Here is a 27,757-nt window from a genome sequence, read left to right as displayed (position 1 = left end):
TTCCGGTGTCAACACCTTGCACCGATGCAAGCATTTTATTTATTTAAAAACGGATCAAACGGGCCATTTCTTCTGTAAGGGGTTTCATGGTTTCAGAGTAGTTTTTAACACAACAGATAGTCACAAATAACATTCAGCCCTTTAGAAAATAAACGCTACAGTGATACTTCTAAAACCAGTCGCCCAGACCCGCTCCAACTTTTCAACAGCTGGCTAATTGTTTGAATTTGTTCAGGATTGTAAAAGCCCACCGTGGGTATCACTAGTTGAGAGTACCATGCGAACAAGGGCCCAGCCTATTGTTTAAAGTGGCCGGTATTGGCTCTTTTTGTAATTCCTCGACAAGGTAAATGGGGCAGGTGTACCAGTTGGGTGGCGACCCCGCCTATTGTCTGAAGTATCGGTTCCTTTGTAATTCCTTGAGAAGACAAAAGCCCTGAAGGGTCTCATTTAAATTGATTGGCGACATACCTTTTCTTTTTGGAAACACCACCCTATATAAAAAACAGGCTCAGACCCCGAAACCCTGAGCCATTTACGCCTCAAGATTCGCTGCAGAGCACACCATTTTCTTTGCGATCATCAACACTAACATCGTTCTTTACACTGTTAAAAAAAATTCCGTTATAAAACGGAAAAAGTGCTGGTAATTAATTACCAGCACTTCTTCCGTTATTGTACGGGCACTTCCGTAAACCTTAAAACGGATATTTCTGTAGATTTACCCGAGTTTTTCTGTACCATTGACGGACATTTCCGTCAAACCTAAAATGGAAAATTCCGTATTTTCCATAAATTTCGGCGTTATTGCACAGACAATTCCGTAAACCCTATAACAGATATTTCCGTAGATTTACCTGACTTTTTCTTTACCATTTACGGACAGTTCCATCAAACCTAAAATGGAATATTTCGTATTATTTAAGTACTCAATCCATACCATTTACGGACACTTCAGTCATCCTAAAATGTTTAATTCTGTACCATTCTCTATACCGTTTACCATCAATAAAGCACAAATGTAGAATCACAGCAATTATTTATTTCCTTTAACAGCTGCCAGTGCTTTAAAGTGATTTCACTTTTTGTGGTGAATGATTTGCAATATTTACACTACAACCATTAAAACATTCAGAACATCACCTTCACATTCAGAGAAATTTTACATACATAAACCAGCTGTTTTCTCAAAGAAGTACAGCCATGTCCTTTAACAGGGAGATGCCAAATCTAGCAACTTTTTAGCATCCACAGGCTGACAGGCATTAATAACAAATTGATTTGTTAAAGACAATGACAAAATAAGACAATAAAACTGCCAGCATTGCTGTTGCTGTCTCACCTGTCAGTGCAAAATGAGGAGCCCCCTCCAGGAGGATGCAGAAACCTACACCTCCAACTCCACATATCACACCGACAGGCAGAGCTCTGCAACCAGTGGCTGACCTTTCTACAAAAAACAAATAGAACATTAGAAGTATTACATTATACAACTTTTCTATAAAACATCAGTGCAGCAATAACAACCATGACCTTAGAAGGATGACTGTGCAACATGCCATAAAGAGATTTTTAAAACTCTTAAAACAACTTAAAACTAAAAAAAAATTAAAACTTACACCTCCAACTCCACAATGACAGGAAAAGCTTAACTGGAATGACAAATATCGCCCACCTTCCCTCCCCCTTAACATGGGGGATTTGAAACTGCAGCATGTGTGTTGTGGGCATCTAGTTAAAACATCTGAACTCACCTAATACTGTAAAAATCTGTATTTCTACTCCCAAGCCCCGTGTTTTTGGATTTGCCTTTGTGTGTGTGTGTGTGTGTGTGTGTGTGTGTACATTCAGTCCAAAAAGGTATTTTCTGAGCTCTGAGAACAGCTCAAATGGCCCATTCAGATTCCTTCTGCTTGCATTCAAATTCCTTCAGCTGAGAAACCAGCTTGCACACCTGTGGAGGAATGAAGTGCCGTTTCTTCCCCTTCTTCTCTGCCTTGGAGCCTCGCTCAGGATTGACCCCAAAGAAAACTCTGAGGGAAAAAAAAAACAATAGTGATATGCAGACAAAGTTTGCACATGTAGTGTGGCTTGACAGGAGTGGAGCAGTTCAATAAAATCCTACATTTGTTTTCTTCACTATGCCCCTATGTGTGAACCTCTCTATCATTCTAGTTGACCATCTGTCTAGAACCCAATGTTGTTGTGGTGCTGGTGCCAGTGGCTAAGCTCTCTTCCTTTGTCTTTTCAAGACACATGCATTCACACTGTGCATATACAGAAATGTTTGCAAGGGTGAGAAGTCTGCTTATCACCAACACATGACAGCATGCATCCTCAATGTGTATGCAGGGATATTATAAATGCACAGAACACAGAAGGGGATAGAAAACACAGTTGACATTGTCCTATCAAAAGGTGTAACAGCACATTTGAACACGGACTGTCCTGGGGGTTATTCAAACATGGAGTGGAGAAACTGTGACATTCAGTGCACGTTACACATCAGTACAAGTATTAACATTTGGGCATGAATCCACTATGTAGTATTTTTTAAATTAATATGTTTAGTCTTTCCTTCGGGGGGGGGGGGTCCCTGGAACAACATATTTTGAGTTTGGGGTCTGCAGCCAAATAAATTTCAGTTTGTGTGTCTTTGACATGAAAAGGTTTGACCACCACTGACATAACCTGGTCTCAGGTGCTAATGGTTTTAAAGAGATAGCTCAAACGAATTTTGTGTCAACAAACCATTCTGAGAAAAATATGTTTTTGCTCCATTTCCCAACTGGAATCATGTTATGTTTGTTTTGTTATTGATTGACTTAGGACACTATTTAAAGCAAAAAGCATGTTACCTGCCCTTTAAAAAGATATGACACATTTATTCCAACAATAGTCTTCAACAGGGAGCTACAAAATCTCTGAACAAATCCATATTCAGGGGGATCATAAGCCAATAACAGCTGATCTAAAAGCTCACAGCATGTGGCGACACATTTTGAGCTTGTACATCTCAGACAAACGGGTTTAGTGTAGATTGACAAAAAGCAGGTCAGGTGCAGAAAGGCACGGCAAAGTCACATTTACAAAGTATTTCCAAACAATGAGTGCTTACCTTTGCATGAATTCGAGAGTAAAAGCCATCTCCGGTGGGTATTGGACGTTCCAGACATAAAACGTGGAGAAGACGTAGCTCAAGGCCACAATGGGAGAGGTGATGTGGTCATTGACAAGTAACCCATCAACAGCAATCTTGAATTGCTGGTCACCTTAAACACAGATAAAAACCATGTACCATTTACAAAAAAAAAAAAAAATCCTATATTTTAAGGCAAGCAAAACATTTCTTTAATAAATATGACACAACAACAGCTTATAACAACAGCTAACAACAGCTTGCTGGGATACAAAAAAAGATTTAACTACAAACCTCTGATTAGGATGCATGGGGTCACTGGGAGTTCGACTTCAGGATCTGCAGAGATCTGTTTTGGTGACAGACATGATACATGAATTAATGTTTCCAGTACACACAAACCTGCTGGCAAATTGACTATCTGCTAGTGTCTTCATCAGACAGAGGTAGCCATTATGCAAAAACATTAATGTAAATAGTTTATAGATAGAGAGTTTATAGAGAATATCAGCAGCACAATTAGGGGAATCTATACTTCCTACTGTGGTTGGTTACTTGGTTCACCACTGGATGCAAATAATTATCTTGCACACAGTTTAAAATCTACAACATCTACCTCTTTTTTGTGGAAGAGTTTATAAGAGTCTTCCTTGAAGTATTTTGAAATGCCACAGATGAGCTGTATTGGACCTTCGCCCATCTTCATCCCTTTGGAGTCAAGGAAGTCATTGATCCCCTTTTCTTTTTTGGAAAGTTCCTGTTCAAGGTTCAAGGTGTTAATTTTGTACAAGTACATAAGACTAACACTCATTTTCGTTTGGAGCTATGGAGAGAATTTTGAAAAAAATAAAAATAAAAATGAATTATTTCATTTTCATTTGCAACCTGTTCTGTTTTGATCTCAAATGTCCTGCTTTTTTGGTTGTCACTTCCTGATTTTTGGTCTCAAATCTATTCCATTTGATTGTTCATCCAAGTTATTCTATTTGATTGGTTGCCAGTTTATCTTTTTTGGTCTCAACTCTCTTTTTGGTTGCAAATCTTTTTCTGATTGATTAATAAAGACAAAATTCTCTCCATATGGAGCAGCACAGCACAGCACAGCACAATCATAATAATAACAATAACAACACACCTGTGCCAGCTTGTTTTGTACAGAGAAGCCAAGGAGTTTAGATGCATGATCAAACAGGTGAGGAACTTCAAACAGGAACGGCCACTCGTCCTTTACAACGACAATAGTGGTATCATCATCGTTGAGGATTTCACGCTGAATGGGATATGTTTCAGTCATCAATTTTCGAACAGATGACTCCTAAAGATATGAGGCAGTTAGACAAACAGTCGAACAGTTAGTCAAACTAACCAATTAAAATAATAAAACAGGGTATCAATTTCAATTGACTATGGGCATAGTGATCTACAGACGATCTACAATTTCACAATGTGTCCTAAATTGTACTTGGACCCAGACCTTATCGCATTACTCCTGCTATATACTATTGCTGTGTGAATGGTTGTATGTCTAGATGGTGGACTGTAGGAACCGAATTGCCCTTCGAGGATTAATAAAGCTTTCTGTATCTGTAATGGATGATTGCAGACCCACCTGAAGATCCTGGGTTTGAAAGGCACGTTTCAACTCATCTCGTTTAGACAGCAGGTCTTCTCTACACACGGCCCCCTCAATGATTGGATCCCACGCCACACATCCATACAGATCTGAATTCCTGGGCCTTTTCTTTGTTGAATTTTCACCCCCTGCTTGCCTCTTCAGTGAGCTTTGTGGCCTCTTCATATTTTCAATTCTGTGTTCCAGCTGACGAAAGAGAGTTTCAGAACCATCTTTTGCAAAAGGTTTGTTTCCAAATGGCTCTGTCAGCTTGAAGGAGGCAGGATATTGTCCTACAATCATACTGGCGAGTTCCCTCAGCTTTTGTCTACCAGGTCTTCCTGGGTGTTTATGGAGGTAATCTTCAGCGACGATCCGAACCATCTCTCGTCTGTCTTTCCCCATTATGTACTTTTTTTCACGCAACTCATCCATGACTTTTGAGGGAAATTTGTGCCATGGTACAGAATATGCGTCTTGGGATGGGGAGTCGGCTGTCTCAGGTGGTGTTGAGGGCAGCTGAAACCTCTGTGGTTCAGGTGTTGATGAGGGGCCAGGCCGGGTGAACTGCGGTGGAGTTTGTGAATCTATGGATGACATGACAAACATCTCCATAAATTAAACACATCACAATTGTTGCAAATCAATTAATACATTGGTCCTCAATGTCCAGTTTGGGTCAACCAGGAATACAAATGGACCTAATTATGAAAACCAATTATAGAGTAATTATTGCCATGTACAGCTGATGGCAACTTTTATTTTTCCCTCGAAGCAAAAGTAGGACAGTAGTTTCATTTTTTACAAAAATGCTTGCTATTTGTCCTAACTGCAGTAGTCCTTTTGCGTAGCTCAGTAAGACCAGCATTCAATTTGCATATGTAGTGCCTTTAACCTGCACACTCTCTGTGACAACTGAGTTACTTGAGTTCAAATCAAATTCTCCAACCACTGTCTTTATGTTCTGGTCATAGAGCTCTGGATAGAACTGTGTTGAGTCTGAGACATGAACCTGGGAACGAAACAAGGTACCACAAGACTGATAAGCCTGAAGCAACTGGTGCCGTTCAGCCAGAGACTTGGTTACATTTATGAAGTTCTTACTTGCCCTAATGCACCTTTTAAAATAAGAATGTAATGCCTTGTGCATAGGGCTCTGCTCGTATATACTATTCCCAAGAGATGTTACAGTCTCCCTTGGAACACCATACTGCCCCAGTTCACAGGCTAGTGCATCCACAGTATATTCCTGTTGAATATCACTTATAGTTCTCATTTCATTTGCTATTTCTGTTATTGTGGAGGCTGGAACCAAATATTTTGCCTGTAAACCCAAGTAAAACTGAGCAAGACTCTCTGTGAAGTTGTCTTTCACTTGATCACTGCAGAAATTATCACTTTGTTCTGCATCAATGTTAAAACTTTCAGGTTCTTCAGGTTCTACATGTGATCCTTCACCTTGGAAAGACCGTTCTGTTAGTTCACATATATGAACTGGGGCTATCTTGGTAACATCCCACCCTTTATGGTATCTGGAAATATGCGTTAGGGATGACTTTACATTGAATGTCTTAGAACATCCATCAAAGGGACACGTTACAGTCAAACCCTCATCTATGTGACCACTCAAATGACACTTTAAAGTTTTAAGATCATCATATTCACTGCTGCAAAAATTAAACAAGCACCTTAACTGTACAGACACATTACGGTTCCATGTTTGTGTGCTCCTTCTGTCTACATGAGCTCGTGACATATGCACAGCAAGGCTACTGTATGTGTTAAACTTCCTTCTGCAATCCCTATGGCCACATAAAAAAGATACATTATTATTATTTCTGTGTGTTCGGCAGTGTTTCAAGTAATCAGTCGAAGACCGAGCGTTAAAGCCACAAATGTTACAAGGCAACATTTTTAAGAGATTGAATTTGCCAATTGACGGATAGCCAGAATCAGAACAGAATCAATATGAAAACAATAAATTTATATCAGCACAGTGAAGCACATTCACTTTTCAGGTACCTTCAAATAAGTAATCTGCGTTGGGCTGCATGGGCCACTCTCTTTGGGCTGCAATGTTTTCTGCAATGAAATCTGATTCTACTTAACTATCACCCCTTTTAATTATTACCATGTTCAGTTGCATGATAACGTAACACAGTGAGCTATAACAATACACACATGTGGCTAATTTACACACACACACACAAGCGCGCGCATCCAACTTATGGGCTAACGTTAACTTTAGTTGGGCAAACCACGCTTCAAAATAACGCAAAACCCACACATTCAAATGTTACCATGAAACACACACGGCTACCAACTGACTATCGAGACCAAATTTCATGTAAGAGGGAGGGAAAAAATGGTTTTTGACGTACTTACGAAGCGCAGGCGGCTAGCTAATGCTAACGCAGCTAGCAGCAAACGTCCACTCACATACACACCACTACCAACTGCCTATCGAGACCAATTTAATGTACGAGGGGGAACAAGGTGGCACTCCATTCTCATTCTCATTCCACACAACCAACCTGTTTCCAACTTTCCTTGTGACTTGCAGAAATTTAGGTAGGCACTGACCGCACTGAAAGTAATGGCGTCGGAATATTCTGGCTGGGGGAGAAAATTCTGCCTCGCGCAACAGCAAACTTTCCGTATTTCGCAAAACGGAGCGAATCCGTAGCAAATCCACGGTAAAGGGACCCCTAAATTTACGGATTTTTTTAACAGTGTATAACATGGCCATCGTAAACGGTAAGTAAAACAAAACCTATTATTGGATTTTTAAAAAGTGTTATGTTAACATATTATAGGATATTCAAACTATTTTTTTTCCTAAAACAAAAGCTTAATTTTTAGGAGTTCGGGAGAACGGCCCAGGACCCTTTTCTTCAGAAACGGGCGCTTTTACAGCTGGAACTAGTTCTCTAACAGGCACAAGGTGTGTACAGCATTACTGGATTTTTAAACGTATGTATGTTTTAAACTAGCGATTGTTTTAAATTATGTAATAACGTTTTTGTTTGATTAGTTCCAGGGTTAACAAACTGAGCAGGAAAACATTCAGACCCCGCGACCACAGAGCCCTACCTTACATCAGGTGTGTATACAACGCGATGTATAGTTGTGTATTTTTTTTTTTAAAGGGGTTTAAACAATTACAAATGTTCTAAACTGACCGTTTTACACATACAGAGCCACGCCAGAGAACCGTGTGTGTGGAGGAGCAGGACCATCCCGAATAACGCACACTACAAGGTAAGCATAGGCATATATAAATTAGATAAAAAGAGATAGAGAGGGAGACACGGTTATTCAGTTTGAAATGGGTACATGTATAAAATGTTTTAACACATGTCTATCTATCTTCACAGACTGCAGAACAGCACCCCTCCTCATAATGATCAGGACACCGTACGATTCCAGACGTTTTTGGACTGTTTAAGCAGTATCGACCTCCCAGAACAACAAAAACCTGGAGCTTTGTGCAGCAGTGGAGAGTCAGAACCGATCTTCATCAGCGAACCTGCAACACCTCCGAGTGAGTGGCTACATCGCGATTTCTCTGATGTTTTTGAGTACAGTATATCAGATTTTGATCTAGTTCATATACCCACCACCCCAGAATGTGTCAGAAATAGCGTTGATTCACACATAGATTTCGAAGAAGGCGGCATAACAGACTCTCAAATATCAGCGGCGTATGATGCTTACATAAAGCTTCCAGACGCTCAGCCTGCTGAACAGAGTCATATAGCCTCAATAGCTGATAAATTATGTTTGATTGAAGCTAGACTCAATCAATACCACCAAGAAGCACAGGTACAAAGGCAACAGTTTACCAAACTCATAAACAAAGTGTGTAGTACATTAGACAACATCTGCAGCAAAATTTCAAGTCCCTGACTTTTAAAATCCAGACCATGGACCCTCCAAATAAATTATTTAAACATAATAACGGAACCTCCACTCCTGTTAGATGTTTTGACTTAGAGACTTTTATGCAGTGGGCTGAAGAAACAGATAAAAAATTAGACGATATTATAGCTAGACTTAATAGGGTGCCTGCATCAGCCTCATCCGATACACATCCTTGTCAGACTGTTCCTACGTCTGCTATTGCTGATGGGGCTATTGTTGCTAATAATAGTGATAGTACAGCAGGTGTTGCTCGGGCCGTTGCTGTTACTGATGCTAACCATATAGCTTGTGCTGCTGGTGATTTTGCGTCTGATGCACAATCTAGCCGGGTCACCTCTGCTGCAGCTACTGCAGTTGTTATTGAGCCCGTTGTGCAGTCTGGATCCGGCAGCCGCTCTCAGTCACACATTAGAGAGATACCTAATTTTAATGCTCGCGAATTGCGTGAACGCCTTGATTTTAGGGGTATAAGTCTCGATCATCCAGAACAAGTGCCGGCGCGAGTGCGCGAGTGCTTAGCCAATGTGATAGACAGAGCTGTGGCGGGATCCCAACAGGGCAGTGTTCTAAACGTGGTCCTGCGTGGCCCCTCGCTGGCTTCAGATGTTCAGGCTGTTTTAAACGCTGATGATCGGTATGATCCGGAGCTGTTTCTCGATCAAATTGCACAAGTTATGCAGAGTAATGATGAATCTATCGGTGATGATGAATTAGAGTTTATTGTCACGGTAGCTCAGAACAGTAGTGGCGGGTCTCGCTTAAGACTGGCGCACATACCTTTATGGTGAGATTCTCTCAAAGAAAGGCAGACATTTATACACACCAAACAACACAAACAACAATTTGTGCTTCTCCCTATGCATAGCACATTCATTAAACTCATCATCCTCTGAGCATGAAAAACTTGCTACAGCTAAACAGATGCATGCTGAAGTAGGTCTATGCAACACACAGCAAGTATCATTCTCTGATGTCGGTAAATTTGAGAAGCACTTCAACATTAAGATTGTAATCTATTACCACACAGAAGGGCGTAAACGCCTGGAATGTTTTTACACACATGAAGAGCCAAACCCTAACACGTTGATGATGTATCTCCATAATCAACATTACCACCTGATTTTAAACCCGACCGCTTTTTTGGGGGGATCCTATATGTGTAATTTCTGTTACAGTATATATAATACACCATTACAGCACAGCTGTAAACATAGATGTAACACATGTTACACACTCTGTCAACATCACAGGGGACCCACAGTGAAATGCAGCGACTGTAACCGCATCTGCAAATCACAACACTGTTACCAACAACACAAATTACCTGAATTAAAACACAACATGATCCCCTGTGATAATATGAAACATTGCATGCACTGTGGCACCACATATAGAGAATCCAAGAAATTGCCACACAAATGTGCGCAGCCTAGATGCGAGCACTGCCGCGAACCTAAATTAGCAGGAGACTCCGAGCATCAGTGTTTCATACAGCCTGTTGAAAAACAGAAGCCTAACGATAAATACATTTTATATGATTTTGAGACGCGGTACCACAACGGTAAACACGAGGCTAACTTTGTGTGTGCGTCTGATCTGAAGGGCAATAAGTTCACATTTAATACATTAAAGTGTGTGGAGGCGTTTGTGCAGCATTACAGACGCCCAAGGTTTCGTGGGTACACTTTCATAGCACATAATGCATCTGGCTTTGATAACTACATACTCCTCGAGTACTTTGTCAGACAGAGCATAACACCTAGTGTCACAATGAGAGGGAGCCGTGTGATTTTAATGCATGACAGGGACTATGACCAGCGGTGGATTGATTCGTTCAGCTTTTTGCCCATGGGCCTTGCCAAAATACCCTCTGCTTTAGGTTTTCAAGACCTGCAGAAGGGCCATTTCCCACACAGGTTTAATACGAGGGATAATGAGCGTTATGTGGGCCCGTACCCAGACCCCTCCTTCTACGGCTATGAGCACATGTCTGAAAGCGATAAGGTGCGATTCACGGAATGGTACCAGGTTGCCTCACAGAATCCCTTTGATTTTCAGGCTGAACTCAGGCGTTACTGTGTTAACGATGTTGATGTCCTGCGTAAAGCATGCATCATTTATCGTGACACGCTACTGGGTTGTACTCAAGTTGATCCATTCATGTATACCACCCTGGCTGCATTTAGTATGGGTGTGTATAAAACGCTGTTTCTGCCTAGAGACGCGCTCGCTCTCACGTATGAAGGGGCATACGTTGAGCAGAACAAGACGTTTTCTAACGTCTCTATTGAATGGCTTCAATATGTGTCCCACACCACCAACAAAGTGGTAAAACATGCTCTCAGAGGAGGCGAACAGAGGGTTGGACCGTATTTTGTGGACGGTTTTGACCCCACAAGTAATACAGCTTATGAATTTGCAGGATGTTTTCACCACGGTTGTGTTAAATGCTACCCCGAGAGTGAAGTTAATCCTGTCAGCAAAGCATCCTATGGACTGCTGCATCGCATGTTTTGTGACAAAGTTGATGCACTGAGATCACAACACAGTGTGAGCGTAATAGTGATGTGGGAGTGTGAATGGGCTGCCTTGAAGCAGACAGACCCTGCAGTTGTGGCTTTCATGCATACGTACAGAAAGCCAGAACGCCTGAATCCCCGAGACGCCCTTTTTGGCGGTCGCACAAATGCTCTAAAGCTGTACCACAAGACTGCTTGTGATGAAAAAATATTTTACTACGACTTCACCAGCCTCTATCCCACAGTGCAGTCTAAAAAAGACTATCCTGTAGGACACCCTCAAGTCATTTACACCAACTTTGACAAGCTAGAAAATTATTTCGGCTTTGTTAAATGCACAGTGCTCCCACCTAAGGGTCTTTTTCACCCCGTCCTACCCTACAGATGCCATGGAAAACTGATGTTTCCACTCTGCAGCATGTGTGCTGAAGACCAGAACCAGCATACTGCATGCGGGCACAGTGACAGTGAGCGGGTGTTGAAAGGCACATGGGTCTCATTTGAGCTTGAAAAAGCTGTTGAGAAGGGATACAGGGTTCTTGCTGTTGATGAGGTGTGGCATTTCCCCAATAAGACCGACACATTGTTTAAAGACTATGTGAAAGCCTTCCTAAAACTCAAACAGGAGGACTCGGGGTATCCTGAACATGTGAACACACCTGACGAACAGCAGAAGTACATAGACGAGTATTATGAGAAGGAGGGAATAATGCTAGACCCATCCAAGATTTGTGTAAATAAAGCTGTTCGTAACTGTAACAAGCTGTTGTTAAACTCGTTATGGGGTCGTTTCAGCATGAGGTCAAACATGGCATCATCTGAGCTCATTACAGACCCTTCCAGATTTAGCCAGCTAATGTTTAGCGACCAGTACGACGTGCGTCAGTTTTGTTTCATCTCTGACGACGTCGCAATGGTGCAGTGGCGCCACGCTGATGGTAGAGCTTCCCGTGTGAAGGACGTTAATGTCTTTGTCGGGGCCATGACCACTGCACACGCCAGACTCATGCTGTATGATTTGCTAGACAACTTGCAGCAGCGCGTGCTGTATTGTGACACGGACAGTGTCATTTTCACGGCACGCCCTGGCGAGTGGATGCCTCCTCTAGGTCCGTTTCTGGGGGATCTCACAAGTGAATTAGATTGTGGAGAGGATGGTGTGGAGGATTACATAGTGGAATTTGTTTCCGGTGGGCCAAAATGTTACGCGTATCACACAGCGCTGGGCAAGACCCAGGTGAAATGTAAAGGCGTCACACTGAATGCATTAAACTCGAAAGTTGTCACCCACGACTCCTTGAAAGGTTTAGTCCGCAAGTTTGTAGCCAATCAGACATCAGACGCACACCTAGTTGCCGTGTCTGATAGCATCAGACGCGATAAAAAGAAGCTTCATTTGAAGAATGAAACCATTGTGAAAAAAGTTAAAGTTGTTTACAATAAGCGCCGTGTGCTCCCAGACTTCACAACCCTTCCTTATGGATTTTAAATTAGAACAGCGGTTTGACGCCCGGTTGCAGCATCCGTTCAGCATGGTGGTCAGCGGTCCCAGTAACTGTGGCAAGACTTTTTTTGTTAAAAACATAATTGAAAACTCTTCCAGGATTATATCATGCAGCATTGATAACATTGTGTATATATACTCATGCTGGCAGCCACTATATGACCAGCTTCTTAAGATAAGAAACATAAACTTTGTTAACGGTATACCCGAATCTCTTGCTGATGACACCCTTCTGCCTGCAGAAAAGAACAATTTGTTAATTATAGACGATGTAATGAACGATGCAGCTAACAATTTAGAAGTACAAAATGTGTTCACAAAGTATGTGCATCATAGGAATTTGAGTTGTATATATCTAGTTCAGAATTTGTTTATTCAGGGAAAATCCAGTAGAACCATTTCCTTGAACACTAATTACCTAATATTGTTTAAAAATCCGAGAGATAAATATCAGGTTATGCTTTTAGCCAGGCAAATGTTTCCGGGTAATACTAAATATTTTATAGAAGCGTTTAATGATGCCACATCCACAACATACGGGTATCTTTTAATAGACTATAAAGCTAAGACCCCGGACTATTCAAGACTCAGAACAAATTTACTGTCAGACCGTCCGGTTGTTTACATTCCAAAACAAAAATCAGCAAAGAGGTGAGAGGATGTCATCACGCATGCGGAGGAATCTGTCTCTGTTGGAGATGATATACAGGGCTCCTCCTACTCTACGCAGAGTTATTATTAGTAATTCAAACTTAGATTTTATCAATGCATTGTGTGAGATAGCCTTTAATGTATTGCATGGTAACATTCCACTGACCAATCAGCAGTACAAACAGCTAAAAAAGAAAAAAACAATAATCAGACTGATTGCAGACAAAAAAATAAAATCTTTGAAAAAGAGAAAGACAATCAACCAATCTGGAGGGTTTTTACTGCCGTTATTAGGGGCTGCAATCCCTTTCATAACCAGTCTGATAGCAAACAGGTGAAAATGGAACATGTGCAAAAGATGTTTTTGGTACCCCAACACCAGTTGGACTTAATAAAGCAACAGCAGCAGCAGCAGCAAACAGGCACCATCAGACAACAGTCTCAGAACAAGTTGGACAAGGAGATGTTACAAGTGTTACAAGATTCTGACATAGATGTGTATGAGAAGGCTAAAAAATACAGCGATATTCTCCAAAGATACCTCACCCTTGTGAGACAAGGTGCCCGTGAAAAGAATGTATTGTCTTTATCATTACCTGAACAATTTAACAGGGATGTGCAACCCCAGTCGGCGGACACATTGCCTGTTCATGGTGATGCCGGGGTGCGGGATCTTGTTGCGGAGAATGTTTTAACACACATACCTAAAAGGAGTAGGAGGAATGCAGAACTTATTCTATCAGCGGTGAACCGTTCGCCACACTTGATCTCTTACAATGACAAAGGCGAAATTGTTGTTGATAAACAAACCATCCCTGGTTCACACATTTATGATCTAATTAAAGCCGTCACAACCACACACACACCTTCTGAGGGTTTGAGACCTATCGGCTGGACAGAGTTTTTAAAAGCTTTCTCAGATTTAAACATACCGTTATCAGCCATATCTAACACAGGCATACGTAAGACCGTCGCCATGTATAAAACCGATCACACACTGTCTGAAGACTGCGGTTTTTTAAAACACACACCAAAAAAGAACACGCCCGGTGGACCGCTGCGACATAGTACACTAAAAAAAATAAAGAATAAAAAAAACAAATTAAAGGGGGGTCCTGTAGAGTGGTTGGATTTTTGAATTCAGTTTTTTTTTTCTTATTGCAGAAATTGTTTTTCTGCTAAAAATATTTGCTGTTTGGTGTTTTTCAACTGTTATGTTTTTTTTCACTTATTGCTGCTAAATTGTTTTGTTTTATTTTCTTTTATTACTGTTAAATATTTTATGTCTTTTATTACTGGTTAATGTTTGATTTCTTTTATTTATGTTTAAACAAAGTATGTTATGAATCTATATATATATATATATATATATATATATATATGAGATTTGATAATAAATACCATTGACTCGATTAAATCATGCTCTCATGTTGTTTTTATTATTATTCTCATTAGTACATATCAGTATCCACATTGCACACACACATAATCACTGCATACAGCAACAGGTTGTATGTTGTTGACAAATCGACACACCATAGCATCATTACAAATTAAATCAGACCCATACATGTTAAGCAGGCGGGCATAAGATACACCATTTTGCATATGATATAAAAAAAATACACAATGTTGACCGCATGTGATGGAGAAGTCGTTCTGCACTTGTTTTCCTGAATATAAAACAGTGGAGCAGTTTTTTAGAAGAAACACCTTTATTGCTGGGGGAAAACTGTCTAACGAGTGACCAAAACTATCAAAAAAATAACCGCGTCTGTCTCTCGAAATATAAACAGCAAGCCAATGTTCCCCGGGCATCGTAGAAGGGTGTGTGTTTACAATACACATAGCAGGGAGTCTTTGAAGCCGTTCAGTGGTTAGCTGATCATAGGCTAACACGCCTAGGAAATGTGTGTTTTTATTGATAATGCCGCCGACCGCGGCTGATAGTTTTATAGTGTTCATGACCGTTTTTGTCTCAATAGTAGTCCAAGAGCACTTGTCTCATGTTAGATATTTCAATGACTGAATCAAATACAGAATAACACAAGAGGTTCACTGTACGGGGTAGTGGATTTCTGAAACGGGTTTCCAATCTCACGTTCCCAGTTTTAATTAACGACACATTCCCTGAATGTCCTTCGTCAGCTTCCAGATTGAAACAGAATAAAGTGTAGCCGTTACCAAAGTCGTCACGTGTTATGGCCAACGATCTGTCCTTTAAATGTCTTCCTGTGGTTTGTATCAGCTGGTAAAATTCTCTGATATAGTGTTTTCTCTGGAAATTTGGCTGGAATGGTTTAGCAGGATAAGCCTGACTATCAGCATATAAAGACATAAATTCTATATCGCAGTTTTCAAAATGAAATGGATTACGCTGGTAGGAGCCTGTGTATGCTTCATTGTCTATGAATGCAATGATGACAAATTTAGGTATCCTACCCATAAATAAATGGTCATTTGTTGATATTCTAGCCCCTGCAGGTATGGAGAAGGTCTTTAAAGATACTCTGTCTACCGTGTATTTTGCGTTTGCATGGTGCAATGCCTTGCTGTGTGCAAGTCTGACGCTAGGTGATACACTAACTTTCTTGACAAAGAGACTGGCTGAGACAATTTTAACTCTGTATGCATTGGCATCCGCTGTCATGAGAGCAAATTCGTCTTTAGAGCGCACAAATTTCAGCGACAGGTCGATTCCATTAAGTAACAGTTTTTCTTGAAAAAACAGGTCTGCATGTACTGGTGCAATCAATTCAACAATACTACTATTTGCTGTGTAGCCACCTCTGGTCATCAGACCCTGGTTCTCTCCTTCTATAGATGTGTCATTCATGTGTGATGCTGTATCCTTACAGAATAACCCGGTGCTGAACTGTGTGTCTAAAGTGTCCTTATTATAATTGATAAGACATTCTATCACACCTCTGTATGGATATGTATTGGATGATTGACTAATGAGCCGGTCTCCCAAATTAATATCGACTTGACTAAATATGCTGCATCCAGGATAATTAATAAATCCTACATTAGCGTCCCTAGCCAGGTTTGAGCCATCAACGTTTGTGATTCTCACCCGTGTGTAGATATATGAGTCATTTAGATCCAGGTAATCTTCACCCGACGATGAGATGTAAAACTCGATCGGCCCTCCATCAGTGATTGCAGATACAGGTGGGATTTCAATAAATGTACTTTTCTCAATGCTAGTCTGTGTGTATGGGACAGTAAAAAGATCGAGCTCTGTTTTTACACATTCTCCAGAATGACTGTGTAACAGTGCCATTTAGAATATGTCAAGCGCTGCAGTTTTTGAACGACTGGTTCTGGGTCTCTTCACTCTGCGTGACGGTGTCCGTTTGGTGGCTCTCCTGCTAGGTTTTGTGGTTTTACGCTTTTTAGACAACGGCTGCCCTGGGGGTGGGGTCTTAGATGGTTTGGGCGTATACACATACAAGCCGTTACCGTCCTGCTTAGTGGTTGAGGGTCTGGTTATGTTGGTTATGACATCAGACACTATGCCCGATGCGGCTGTTTTTAGGTGTGGTTTGACTATGCTGACTCCTTTTTTAAACAGCGGTACTGCAAATCTAAACAAGCTACGGAACAACCCACCCAGACCTGTCCCATATTGTGTACTGGTCCCAACATACCCTCCGAGCTCTCCACCAGCCTATGATAAGTAGTATTTTACATATTTTGAGTCATCAGAGTTGTAGACGGCCATCCTTTTTTTTCAAAAATGCTGTGTTATCGGTCGGAAGTGTAACTTGACAAACACTTTGCCGTATAAAAAGGGTATGTGTTGATTTCGATCGTCTTTCAAATCAATTTCTATGTCGTCGATTAATGTCTTTGACACAGGTGTGTAGTGTGGGCTGTCAAATTGTAGAATAGGCAACCGGCGGTCATCGTCTGTAATATTTATAGCTCTTAATAGCCTCGCGTGGGCGTCACCCACAAGCTGGTAATCAACGATATCTGAATAAATAAAGATGTTATATTTTCCCCCGTATATGTCTGCGGGGTGCGGGGCATATGTGTTTTTATAATGAAGTGCAAACGGTTCTCCTGTTTTGAATCCTAGGATTTCCGCCAGTCTCCCTCTAAATGTGAGAATAGTCCCCCTAGGCCCCATAACACAGGCATGGTTACTAACGGCGTTGTACTGCATTTTAATGTCTCCAGTGGCTTGGTGCTGTTGACATTTAAAATTAAATTCTTTTATTATCTGTTCCACAGATGCATAATGGCCCACAGACAGTTCGATCATGGTTACGGCTATGGTTCCGTCTTTGACGGGGTCATGAATTTCCACTTCCGAATCTGATTGTGGAAAAGTCCGCCATATGCGTGGGTACTGTATCTCTATAACAGCGACCTCATATGGCTGATCCAAAACAATAGGTTTTGCTAGCTTTGTTCTAAAATTAGATATCTTATTACCCGGGTAAACATGTGATGAAGCATTCGAGAAGAGGCTTACATAGAAGCCTGCATTGTTGTTCTTTTTATTCATGCTTTCTCAGTCTATGCTCAGTGTTGAATGAATGTGTGTAGAGCTGCGTCATCTGAGTTAATTACGCCTCAACGATGTCTTTTTCTGGAATCCACGAATTAAAGCTGTTGGGCCATCCTAGCCATTTCACTAGCACCTGCTTTTTCCGACCCACCTTTTTTCTAGCCAATATGTTTTCAATTTTAAATGTTTTGTTTTCATCAACAACCACACGTTGTATCTCAGGCTCATAAAATGACCCTTTCAATACCTCTCCTGCTAAATCCACTAGTCTGTACACTGGGGGCTGTCTCCCTATACGTTCCTTGACTGTGAAAATCTCATCGGTGTAGGTCTGCTCGTATCCTTTTCGAAACTTTCCTCTCAGTTTTGATATTCGTACAGTGTCACCGATATTAAATTTAAAGCGCAGTTCCCTCTGAGGCCTCGTTTTGTACAGCGCGTTGAAGACCGACTTCTCATTATCCTTATTCACCTCTGCCGGAGCCATTTGGATAGATCTGTGATAAGCATTGTTATATGCGTGTGTGAGATCTGGTATGATATCTACATATCTCCGGGAGTTGGCTGATGTTAAGTACTTCCACATTCTACCCTTGAAGCTACGATTGAATCTCTCGACAATATTGCATTTAACCTCGCTAGCTGTTGAGAAATGCTTGATATTATATCGCTTCATTAGCTGTTTAAAGGTTGCATTATAAAACTCTTTGCCTTCATCTGTTTGTAGTTTCACAGGGATCCTACCCTCACTAAGTATATCCTCAAAAGCAGCTGATACAACAGACCCTGTCTTGTTTGTTAGGCATCTAACCCATGCGTATTTTGAGAATACATCTATACATGTTAGCAGATATCTCACATTATCATTATCTGTCACATATTCACACATGTCAACCAGATCGGCTTGAAACTGTTTGTCGACCCCTGTCACCAATACTCTATTTCTGGGGAAATGGATCCTCGCAGGTTTATGGAGTGTGTAGGTGTCGTCTTGTTCTAAATAATGTTTGACCTGAGATAGTGGAGGTGTTACACCTGATGCCTCCCCTGCCGCTATACGTAGCTTATTTAAACTGGCTAACCCCGCAGGATGGGCTGGATCATGATATATTTTATGCAATGTGCTTTCCATGATTTACAAACCACAAATGACTATGATGTTGATCTTAACAAGTCTTTTTATTTAATTTTCACAAAGACACAATCACAGACAATGGATACTTGGACACCCCACATTAAACCAGATGTAACCCAGCCCAGTAGTTTCCAATCATGCGGAGCATGGCTGGTTTAACACGGCGGGCGCAAGTACTTGCATCTAGCAGGTGCCCAATGTTGTCATTAATGGCGCATACTATATATCGCTCTGATCTCAGTTCACACATGATGTGTTCTGCAACTCTGCGGATTTGTGTTCCAGACCCATCTGCAGTGGATGAGCGTACAAACAGCCGGATGGCAGGGATGAATCGGTCAGTCTGGAGCCTTATCATCACATCATCATAGTAGGTGTCGAAGAAATACTCAGACAATTCCTGCAAGCAGCTGTGTTGCACCTGACTGGGGTGGCCTGTTTGGCATCCGTAACATGTCTCTTGTATAAACTCATTCAAAGCCAACATTAACAGGTGGAGAGTTGCGAGTTTGATGTCGATTACAGTTTCATCCCACAGGTCTGATATGAGGGGGTCCTGCGAGCATTGTGGTGAGGGTGGTGGAGTCTGGGGGTCGGGATTAGCAGCTCTGTTGATGGTGACTCCAACAGGTCCCACGAGGGCGTGTCATTCTCTGTAAAATGAAAACCACAACCTGTTAATTTGTCACATAGATACACACTCAACCCCACACACCCGCACATTAAACCTACCAGTTTATTGTTTAGCTGTCGGAAGGTCTTATGATTTTAGGTTTACACAGGGTACCAGGCAAACCAGTCTTCGGACAACTCGCCAGATCGTCAAAAACAAGGCGCTTTCTAATACTCTCGTACGCAGTGTTGAGTCTGTCCCTCTTGATCGCGTCATCAATCTGGCTAAACAGACGCGACAAACCTCTCCAGTCGCACCACTGTATAAAAAACAAGTCCTTAAACCATCTTGTGCGCTCTTCGAGGTTTAGAGGGTATGGATTTAACCTCCAGTTTTCAAGCCCTCTGGAAGCAATAAGACTATCCCTGTCATCACATACACTGAGAAAAATAAAGTCGTCGGGGTTGCGATTGAAACGATCAGCCTCAACCCTGTAAAGCTCAGGGCCTGATGCACTGTTCCACTGGGAAACATACAGCAGCTCTGGGAAACCCACATTGTCCAGGTCCGCACACACTACGGTGCGGAAGAGCTTCCAGTTTTTAGTAGACATGACTTGGGCTTCCCCCCAAAACAATCCCTCACCACAATCTACACTAAGCACAACTGTCCCTTCGGTATATTTAATGGCATACACATACCCTTCGACGCCTCGATATTCTAACTTAAATACAGTTCCATCTGCGGCGTTTCCACAGCGTTGCTTTTTACGTTGAGGACCCCGACTGCATACTCCTGAAGACATACCTAGAGTGCCTGTGGCATGGGCGATGTCCTGGCTGGGTGTCATTCCGAGCTCCATAGGTTGATGCGTCGGGGATCCTTAGCGCGATGTGTCGGTGCTCCTCAGACCGTGGCGGTGATGCTCTTAGAATGTGAAAGGATCACTTTTATACCCATACAACCTAGCACATCCCACTAGGAGGAGTCGTTCCCGCCCAGAGGGTAAGAACACCTGAACGCGCATGCGCACACACACACGAAACTGGTCAAATCGGTTGTCAAACCGGTCAAACCGGTTGTCAAACCGGTTTGGTTGGCCGCCATCTTGGACTAGTGCCATCGTATTACTGAACGCTGTAAATCAATTGCAGTTAGAGGCTACATTAATTTCCCCTCTGTAAGCACTAATTGAAACTATCTGAGCACATTACAAGTACATATTTGCTTACTCTGTATGCTCAAATGTGACCCGTTATAGCCAACAGAAAAAAAGCGGAGGCCCGAAAAACAGGTGGGGGTCCTCCACCACCACCACTCACAGAGCCTGGCCACTTGGCTTCCACATTTGTGATAATGTTGGCAGCATCATATATGATCTTCACAGTGCAGAGAACACAAATTAGCATCCATTACTATAATGAAATAATTTGTTAGTTTGAAATGCTACAGGGAACTATGTACCTGTACATTAATGCTGTGGAAAGACTTCCTGTTCACATAGTCTCCTTCATTTACTGAAGGAGCAATGATTGGAATGTGAGTGCCATCTATACAGCCAATCACGCCTGGGAACCGTGAGAATAAATGTAAAATTTAAGTAGTAGTTCAAGTATCACCACATCATGAATTAAGTTTCGTTCATCCTGATACCTGCAATTTTGTGGAATCCCTCTTTGATAAATCTTGTGGGTCTATGACCGGGGAACACCACAAACCAGTACAGGAGACGTTTCAGTGCAACTGTAACATTCCTGACTGCCCGACAGACGGTAGCCTTGGAAACGTGCTCAGCGTCACCAATATTATACAGAAAGCTCCCGTTTGCAAAAAACCGAAGTGCAATACAAATAATATGTACAGAACTGAGAGGATGTCCGCGATGTGTCACATGCGTAATATTAGGCCTGAGGATGTTCTTCAAATAAATTATAGATTGTGCTGAAAAACGGTAACGTTCACACAGGAAATCATCAGGAAATGATAAAATGTCCGAACGCGCTCTAATCACTCTCTCCCGGCGGAGAGCTCTGCGGAGAATTTGGGCTTCAACATCTACTGGCTCTTCAAGGAAGGAGCACGCCATGTCTGACACTTCCTACAGTCAGGTTTCTGACAAAGAGGCGGAGAAGGTCAGGGTTAGTTGAAGTAAACCTGCTAGGGGGCAGGTTAGCTTCACGGAGTGTGTCGTCATAGTAACTCACTCAGAATTAATCTAAACTCGCTTTGTGAAACCGAAAACCCAGAGTTTTCGTTAACTCAGGATATACTTACTCAGAGTTTGCACTAAACCGGCTTCCTGAAACAGGGCCCAGGTCGTCTGTTGTTTCACACCATGTTTCCAGGTCGCATGTATTCATGTCCAGGTTTGTTCATGTCAGGGTTCTTCATGTTGTGTTTTAGTTCACCCAGTTTAGGTTAAAGTTTAGTTTTGCATCAGTTTGCCTTGCCCCTTTCTTTGTACCCTTCTATCAGCCTTATTGAACTGCTGGAGTGATGATGTCCTATGACATCATCACTCCATAAGCCAATGAGATTATCACATGACAGTTTTGAATGGGGATATTTCTTTTGAACTGTTTTCAATTTAACGTAATATTTAAGTGTTTCTTAGTTTTAGACTAGCTGGTTAGTCTATTTCAACGTTTTAAACCATGTCCCAGGGTTTTTACTTCACCATTGATGGGGTTTTAACAAGCAAATAAAAGACAGAGCTTAACTCTGTAAAGATTAGATGAAAAATACTCAAAGGATAAATTCAATTGGTTTATTATTTTCTTACATAAGTTGAAAAAAGTAAAACAAGTAACTACAGAAACAACAAAAGAAAAGTTAAACAAGCAAATAAGTAAATGAAGGGGGGAAAGGAGGAGGGGAGGAAACCCCAACAACCCCCTCTGAGCAAGCACGAGGCGACAGTGGGGAGGAAAAACTGCCTTTTAACGGGCAGAAACCTCCAGCAGAACCAGGCTCAGGAGGGGACAGTCAACTGCTGGGACTGGTTGGGGGGGGAGGGTGAAAAACGAAAAAAGATGAAGAAGGTGGAGAATATGTGTTAGGGGGGACAGGAGAGGTGCAAGGTAAGATGGATCACAGGTGGAGGAGGACGAGGCTAAATCATCTGAATAAGCGGCAGAACCAGCCTTTTTTCTTCTTTTTCAGGTATTTTTCCATGAGCTCCTTCTCCAGGATAAGGGTTCTCAGCTGATCGTTTGTTTCTGCATTCTGCTGCTCGAGTTGCTGGCATCTTTGCTTCATTTCTTTTAAGGTTGCTTGTTTTTTTCTAAGCTTTTCTTGCTTTTTGTTGTGCATCTCTTCTAACAGCTCATTTTTTCTCTGGATTTCTTGACTCGTATGCTGCAGGTCTTCATGCATTTTCTCTTGTTGTTGCTTTTGTGCCTGCATTTCAATTATTTGGCTCTTCAAGTCACTGGACTTCAACAACATCTCCTTAATGACCGCTGAGTGTTTCCTCTTCATTCTATCAATCCTACACTGCATCTCTGAACATCGTTTTTCCAGTATTTCCTTTTCTCTTTCCAGTTCAGGTGTTTCACAAAGTTCTAGCAATTCTAGATTCCTTCTCTCAAAGTCCTGGATAATACGTTGTTCTTCTTCCTGTTGCTTTCTTTCTTCAAGAAGCTCTTTATTTTTGCGCTTTATTTGACCAAACCTGACTATCAGATTGTTGTACAATTTCCGTGTGGCTTTGAGTTTGTCCTTCATTTGTATTTCCTTTTCTCTTTTCAGTTGAAGTGTTTCCTCATATTCTTTATTATAAAATTCTTGCAATTCTAGATGCCTTCTCTCAAAGTCCTGGATAATACGTTTTTCTTCTTCCTGTTGCTTTTTCTCTTCAAGAAGCTCTTTATTTTTGCGCTTTGTTTCACCACACTTGACTTTCAGATTGTTGTACAATTTCTGCATGGCTTTGAGTTCGTCCTGCATTTGTATTTCCTGTTCAGTCTTCTGTTGGTGGATTTTTTCAATTGTTTTCTCCGCTTCATTGAGCTTTCCTCGAAGCACCTGATTCTGTTTCTCAATGTTTTGGAGATCCCACTGTATCTCCTCAATATTAGCTTTCTTTCGTTGAAGCTGGGCAGATGTTTCTTTTAATTCAGCACTCTGTGTTCCTGATGAAAGAAAACGAGAAAAAATCTTCTCTCGTCCTTCATCAAACTTCACTCCCGAGCCCTCGTTGATCATTTTTATATCAGGCTGGCGTTGCTGTTTTTCTTCCAGGTCTTTATTTCGTGCTTCCAGTTGTCTGCACTTTTCCTCTAGTTGAAGCTTCTCTTCTTCAATTTGTTTAATTTTGTAATGTAGGTCAGATTTTTCCTTCTGACTTTCCTGTAATGCTCTTTGGACTGATAAGACACCAACCGTGGTAATTTCTCCTGGAGAGATTGGCCGCACAATTTCTCCTGGAGAGATTGGCCGGCCAGAACACAAAGGACAGGGAGCATAATCTTTTTGTCTTTGTTGGCCTTTTCGAGGCATGTTGGAGCCCGTGCACAGTGACTCTGAAAAGGCTTAGAAATATTTCCAAATGTATCTCTGGTCGAACGTTTGAAGGCTGTGAACAAACTGATTAATTGCTGCTTCTGACCCCTATTTATAGACTTCAGATCAAAGGCAACAAAGTCCTTGTGACATCATCACTCCGTAAGCCAATCAGATTGTCACATGACATTTTAGAATGGGGATGTTTTGTTTTAAATTGTTTTCAAATGTAACTTTAGTGTTTCTTAGTTTAAGACCAGTTGGGCTAACACCCCCCCCCCCCCCCCCCCATTTAGTTGATTCACATATTAATTGCCACAAACATGTCAATAATAAATTTTATGATAAATGTTTTTTCATTATCCTACTTTTATAAAAGGAAACATTATTTAAAGCAGCGGTCCCCAACCTTTTCTGCGCCACGGACCGGTTTATGCCCGACAATATTTTCACAGACCGGCCTTTAACCTGCAACCAAATCTGCAGCTCCATACAGCAATGTTACGACTTGGATTATATCTTATAACTCATAACTCTTATGTTAGCTCCCTCAGTAGCATACTGTCTGAAATATTCGACGGCTGCAATAATTCTTCAAGTGTTATTTTTTTCTTTGTATTCTAATTTCACCGAAGTTTACTAAACTCAACAAACTTAATATTACGTACCGGGACATTTATTCTCTCCTCATTTTCTTTCGCCGAAAATTGTTTTCTGACAAACCATCCTACTTTGGCAAAACGTCCTACCGTAAGTAGTTTATGCACATTTCTGCTGTCACAGAGTAATTCCAGGCCAATTTAAGTAGGTATGACGGTTTGCCACCTAACTTTGCCCATCAGAGTATACTTGTAGCTGTTATTAACAAAAGTAGGACGATTTGCCACTAAATTTTAGCCGTTTAAGTATGCTTGTAGGTGACATTCACAAAGGTAGGACGGTTTGGCAGTTAATTTCGTGTTGTGCGCATGCGCAGAAACAACGGGTAGGATGGTTTGCCAGGTAGGATGGATTCCCAGAACACCGTCTTTCGTGCTTGGCTCTCCTACCTTTGCTAAGGTGATGCTCATAGTGCAGAAGCCGATGCTGCATTCACTTACACTCGGATATCTGAGCTTCACTGTGAAAACCGGAAGGTCGCCGGTTTGATCCCTGGGCTCTCTGTCCTGGTCGTTGTGTCCTTGGGCAAGACACTTTACCCTACCGCCTACTGGTGTTGGCCACAGGGGCCGATGGTGCGATATGGCAGCCTGGCTTCTGTCAGTCTGCCCCAGGGCAGCTGTGGCTACAACTGTAGCTGCCTCCACCAGTGTGTGAATGTGAGAGTGAATGAATAGTGGCATTGTAAAGTGCTTTGGGTGCCTTGAAAAGCGCTATATAAATCCAATCCATTATTATCATCATTAACATGATCGTACATTTGATATTTGATTGAATTTTATTGTTTTAGCTTCGGGGTGGCACCTGGGGTGGCCAGTCTGGTTGGGGGGATGGCCTGTGACCCCCCAGGCCACCCCGCTGGACACGCCACTGTATAGGAGTACGAGGAAGTGAAACCGCTGCTCACATGATCTCTCAGATCAGTCAGCTCTTTCCTGATGGGTCTATTGTCTCACTCACTAGTTAAGTCTTACTGAGTGTTACCAGCCAGGATCGAAGCCTGCATGTGGCTGGGCTCTCTCCTCCTGCTCTGGGGCATTTCTTCTGTTTGTTAAAGGTTTGTGGTGGTTGTTCTCACCAATCCTGCACATATTAAACAGCGTACATAACATGCTAACCCAATAAAAAGAGGTTATGAAAAAGGAAGTGGAATCTCTCGTTAGACGCTGTAGCTCATGGAGTTCTCCATGTCACTGCACATAAAAGCTGATCAAAGTCTAGGATGCTACAGACCTGAGCAACGGGAACACTGTAACGCTTCCTGGCGCATCTCCTTTACCGCTCATCGACGACTGCATTGATGACATTGGACCTGCCGCATGTATCAGTAAATTTGACGTGTTGAAAGGATGATTAAAGTTCCTTTAACCACGAGAGCGTCAGAAATTTCTGCTCTTGTGACTCCAGGTTTCTCCAGCGCACCATCATGCCTGCTTCAGCTACATCTCAGAGGCTTGTAAACAAAGAATCAGCTAATGTGCAGAATATATCCTGATGACATCACTGAGGATCTCTCGCCGCCTCCTCTCTGCTGATGACCAGCAGCCACTGAGGTTGAGACTTCGGGTAAGTGAGGATGCAGTTCATAGGGCTTCATTTCCAGCTGCTCTGAAAGTCCTGCTGGGGGAGAGCTAACAGGGCCACAGTCTACAGGAGCCTGGCTGCCTACAGTGCTCTGCGTGGTGTGGGGTCGAGCTGCAATTCACCGACTCCGGTCTGAGGAGTAACTAAACACACAGAGCAGGGAAGCAGCTAGACCGTGCTGGTGTTTCAGCTATAATGCTGTGGCCATTTTTGCTTACTTCTTATGAATCATAATTTAGAACAGTAAGAACTTTTAGATTTGCTATTTAAATCTGTAATCTTGCTTTTGGAAAAGCCTCCCATTAATTGATGGATTAACGGATGGGGTGCGATGGAAACGACCGAGGGTTTAAGATTGAACACTTGGGAACAAATTAATTTAACTTTCATGTCCAAGTTGCAAAAATGATTGGGTTGACTTTAGGTTTAAATTTTAGCACGAAACAAACCTTTTTTTTATTTATTTATTTTTTTAAGAATCAAGCTGGAAGTGCGTTCTGGGACGAACCACCTGTTTCCACCCACGGCCTTTATTGGACTATTTTTTTTGTTTTGGGCTTATAAGGCCGTGACAGATAAGCTAGTACATCTAAAAAGCTCAGTGTGTGAAGAAAACTGAAGGCGATTCATCAGAACGTTTGGTCCACTGCTGTATTCTGTGCTAAGCCCAGGCTTTCTGCCTTCCTCCACCTAATCGTCCTCAGCATTCCCCACCTGCCATGTGGTGGGGGCAGAGCCGAGCAGGGGTGGGGGGCTGTCGGAGCTCTTCACATTTACGTCTGTTGAATAAAAGGTGAAGTGTGAGCAGACTTGAAAAGAGAATCATTCGTCTTTTCTGCTCTGAGACTTCCTCATTAAATCTGAAATGTGTGTGTTGTTGCTGTTCTGGCTTTTTCAGTGTGTTTTGTTTGAATGAGGAAGTCGTCGCTAAAATGAATCCTGCACAGTGTTCAATAAACAGCTGAAGATGCTTCTTTATTCAGTCCTCTATTTTTTCAACTTGAGCTGTGAGAGATGTGATTTTGTTCTCAGGACATTTAAGAGGTAATTCAGTGAATGCTCAGAGGCCGGCACAATACAGCAATCGAATTTACTGGGTTACAGTTTCAGACACTCTAGTTTTATTCTTCTAATCAAAATATTGGCTTTCATTATTGAATTTTTCTTGTGAGTGTGCAGTCAGTTGAGGGGAGGTATTGCACTTCTTGTTGGCCTCGCAAACACACACTGGCTGCAGTTCAGCAGGAGGCACTGTGAGCTGCTTCTCAGTGAATAATGTGAATGACATAAAACAACGTTCATGCTGCTTGGTGGGGTTTAGGGCAGGATGTCCTCCCCGACTATCCAGAAACCAGGAGCGCCCAATTTGGAACAGGACATCTAGAACCCAG

The 27,757-nt window shown here is 41.9% G+C and overlaps 3 protein-coding genes across 3 annotated transcripts; 1 reads left to right on the top strand and 2 right to left on the bottom strand.

Annotated features, from left to right (window-relative positions):
* Positions 1-994: 994 nt before the first annotated feature.
* On the bottom strand, positions 995-7,366 carry LOC146571674 (uncharacterized). The gene is made up of 7 exons (XM_085281334.1): positions 7,286-7,366; positions 4,749-5,338; positions 4,275-4,454; positions 3,756-3,896; positions 3,434-3,488; positions 3,119-3,272; positions 995-2,033 (listed from the first exon to the last, which is right to left on the bottom strand). Exons 2-7 carry the CDS (start codon positions 5,184-5,186, stop codon positions 1,886-1,888), a joined length of 1,116 nt encoding a protein of 371 aa, XP_085137460.1. The 5' UTR covers positions 5,187-5,338; positions 7,286-7,366; the 3' UTR covers positions 995-1,885.
* A 126-nt stretch (positions 7,367-7,492) lies between these two features.
* On the top strand, positions 7,493-27,076 carry LOC146571672 (uncharacterized). The gene is made up of 8 exons (XM_085279618.1): positions 7,493-7,508; positions 7,614-7,695; positions 7,786-7,854; positions 7,950-8,012; positions 8,129-8,295; positions 19,292-19,376; positions 26,190-26,348; positions 26,844-27,076. Coding segments are annotated over exons 1-7 (483 nt in total). The 3' UTR covers positions 26,191-26,348; positions 26,844-27,076.
* On the bottom strand, positions 19,106-20,469 carry LOC146571673 (uncharacterized). The gene has a single exon (XM_085281349.1). It carries the CDS (start codon positions 20,467-20,469, stop codon positions 19,750-19,752), a length of 720 nt encoding a protein of 239 aa, XP_085137475.1. The 3' UTR covers positions 19,106-19,749.
* Positions 27,077-27,757: the final 681 nt, after the last annotated feature.

This window comes from Mchenga conophoros, linkage group LG7 (assembly GCF_057382185.1).
Source record: "Mchenga conophoros isolate Kocher_MC1m ecotype Shallow Benthic linkage group LG7, M_conophoros_male_GT1.1, whole genome shotgun sequence".
Classification (NCBI taxonomy): Eukaryota; Metazoa; Chordata; class Actinopteri; order Cichliformes; family Cichlidae; genus Mchenga; species Mchenga conophoros.
Note: the sequence above shows the minus strand (reverse complement) of the source record. Positions and strands in the feature narration are given on the sequence as shown.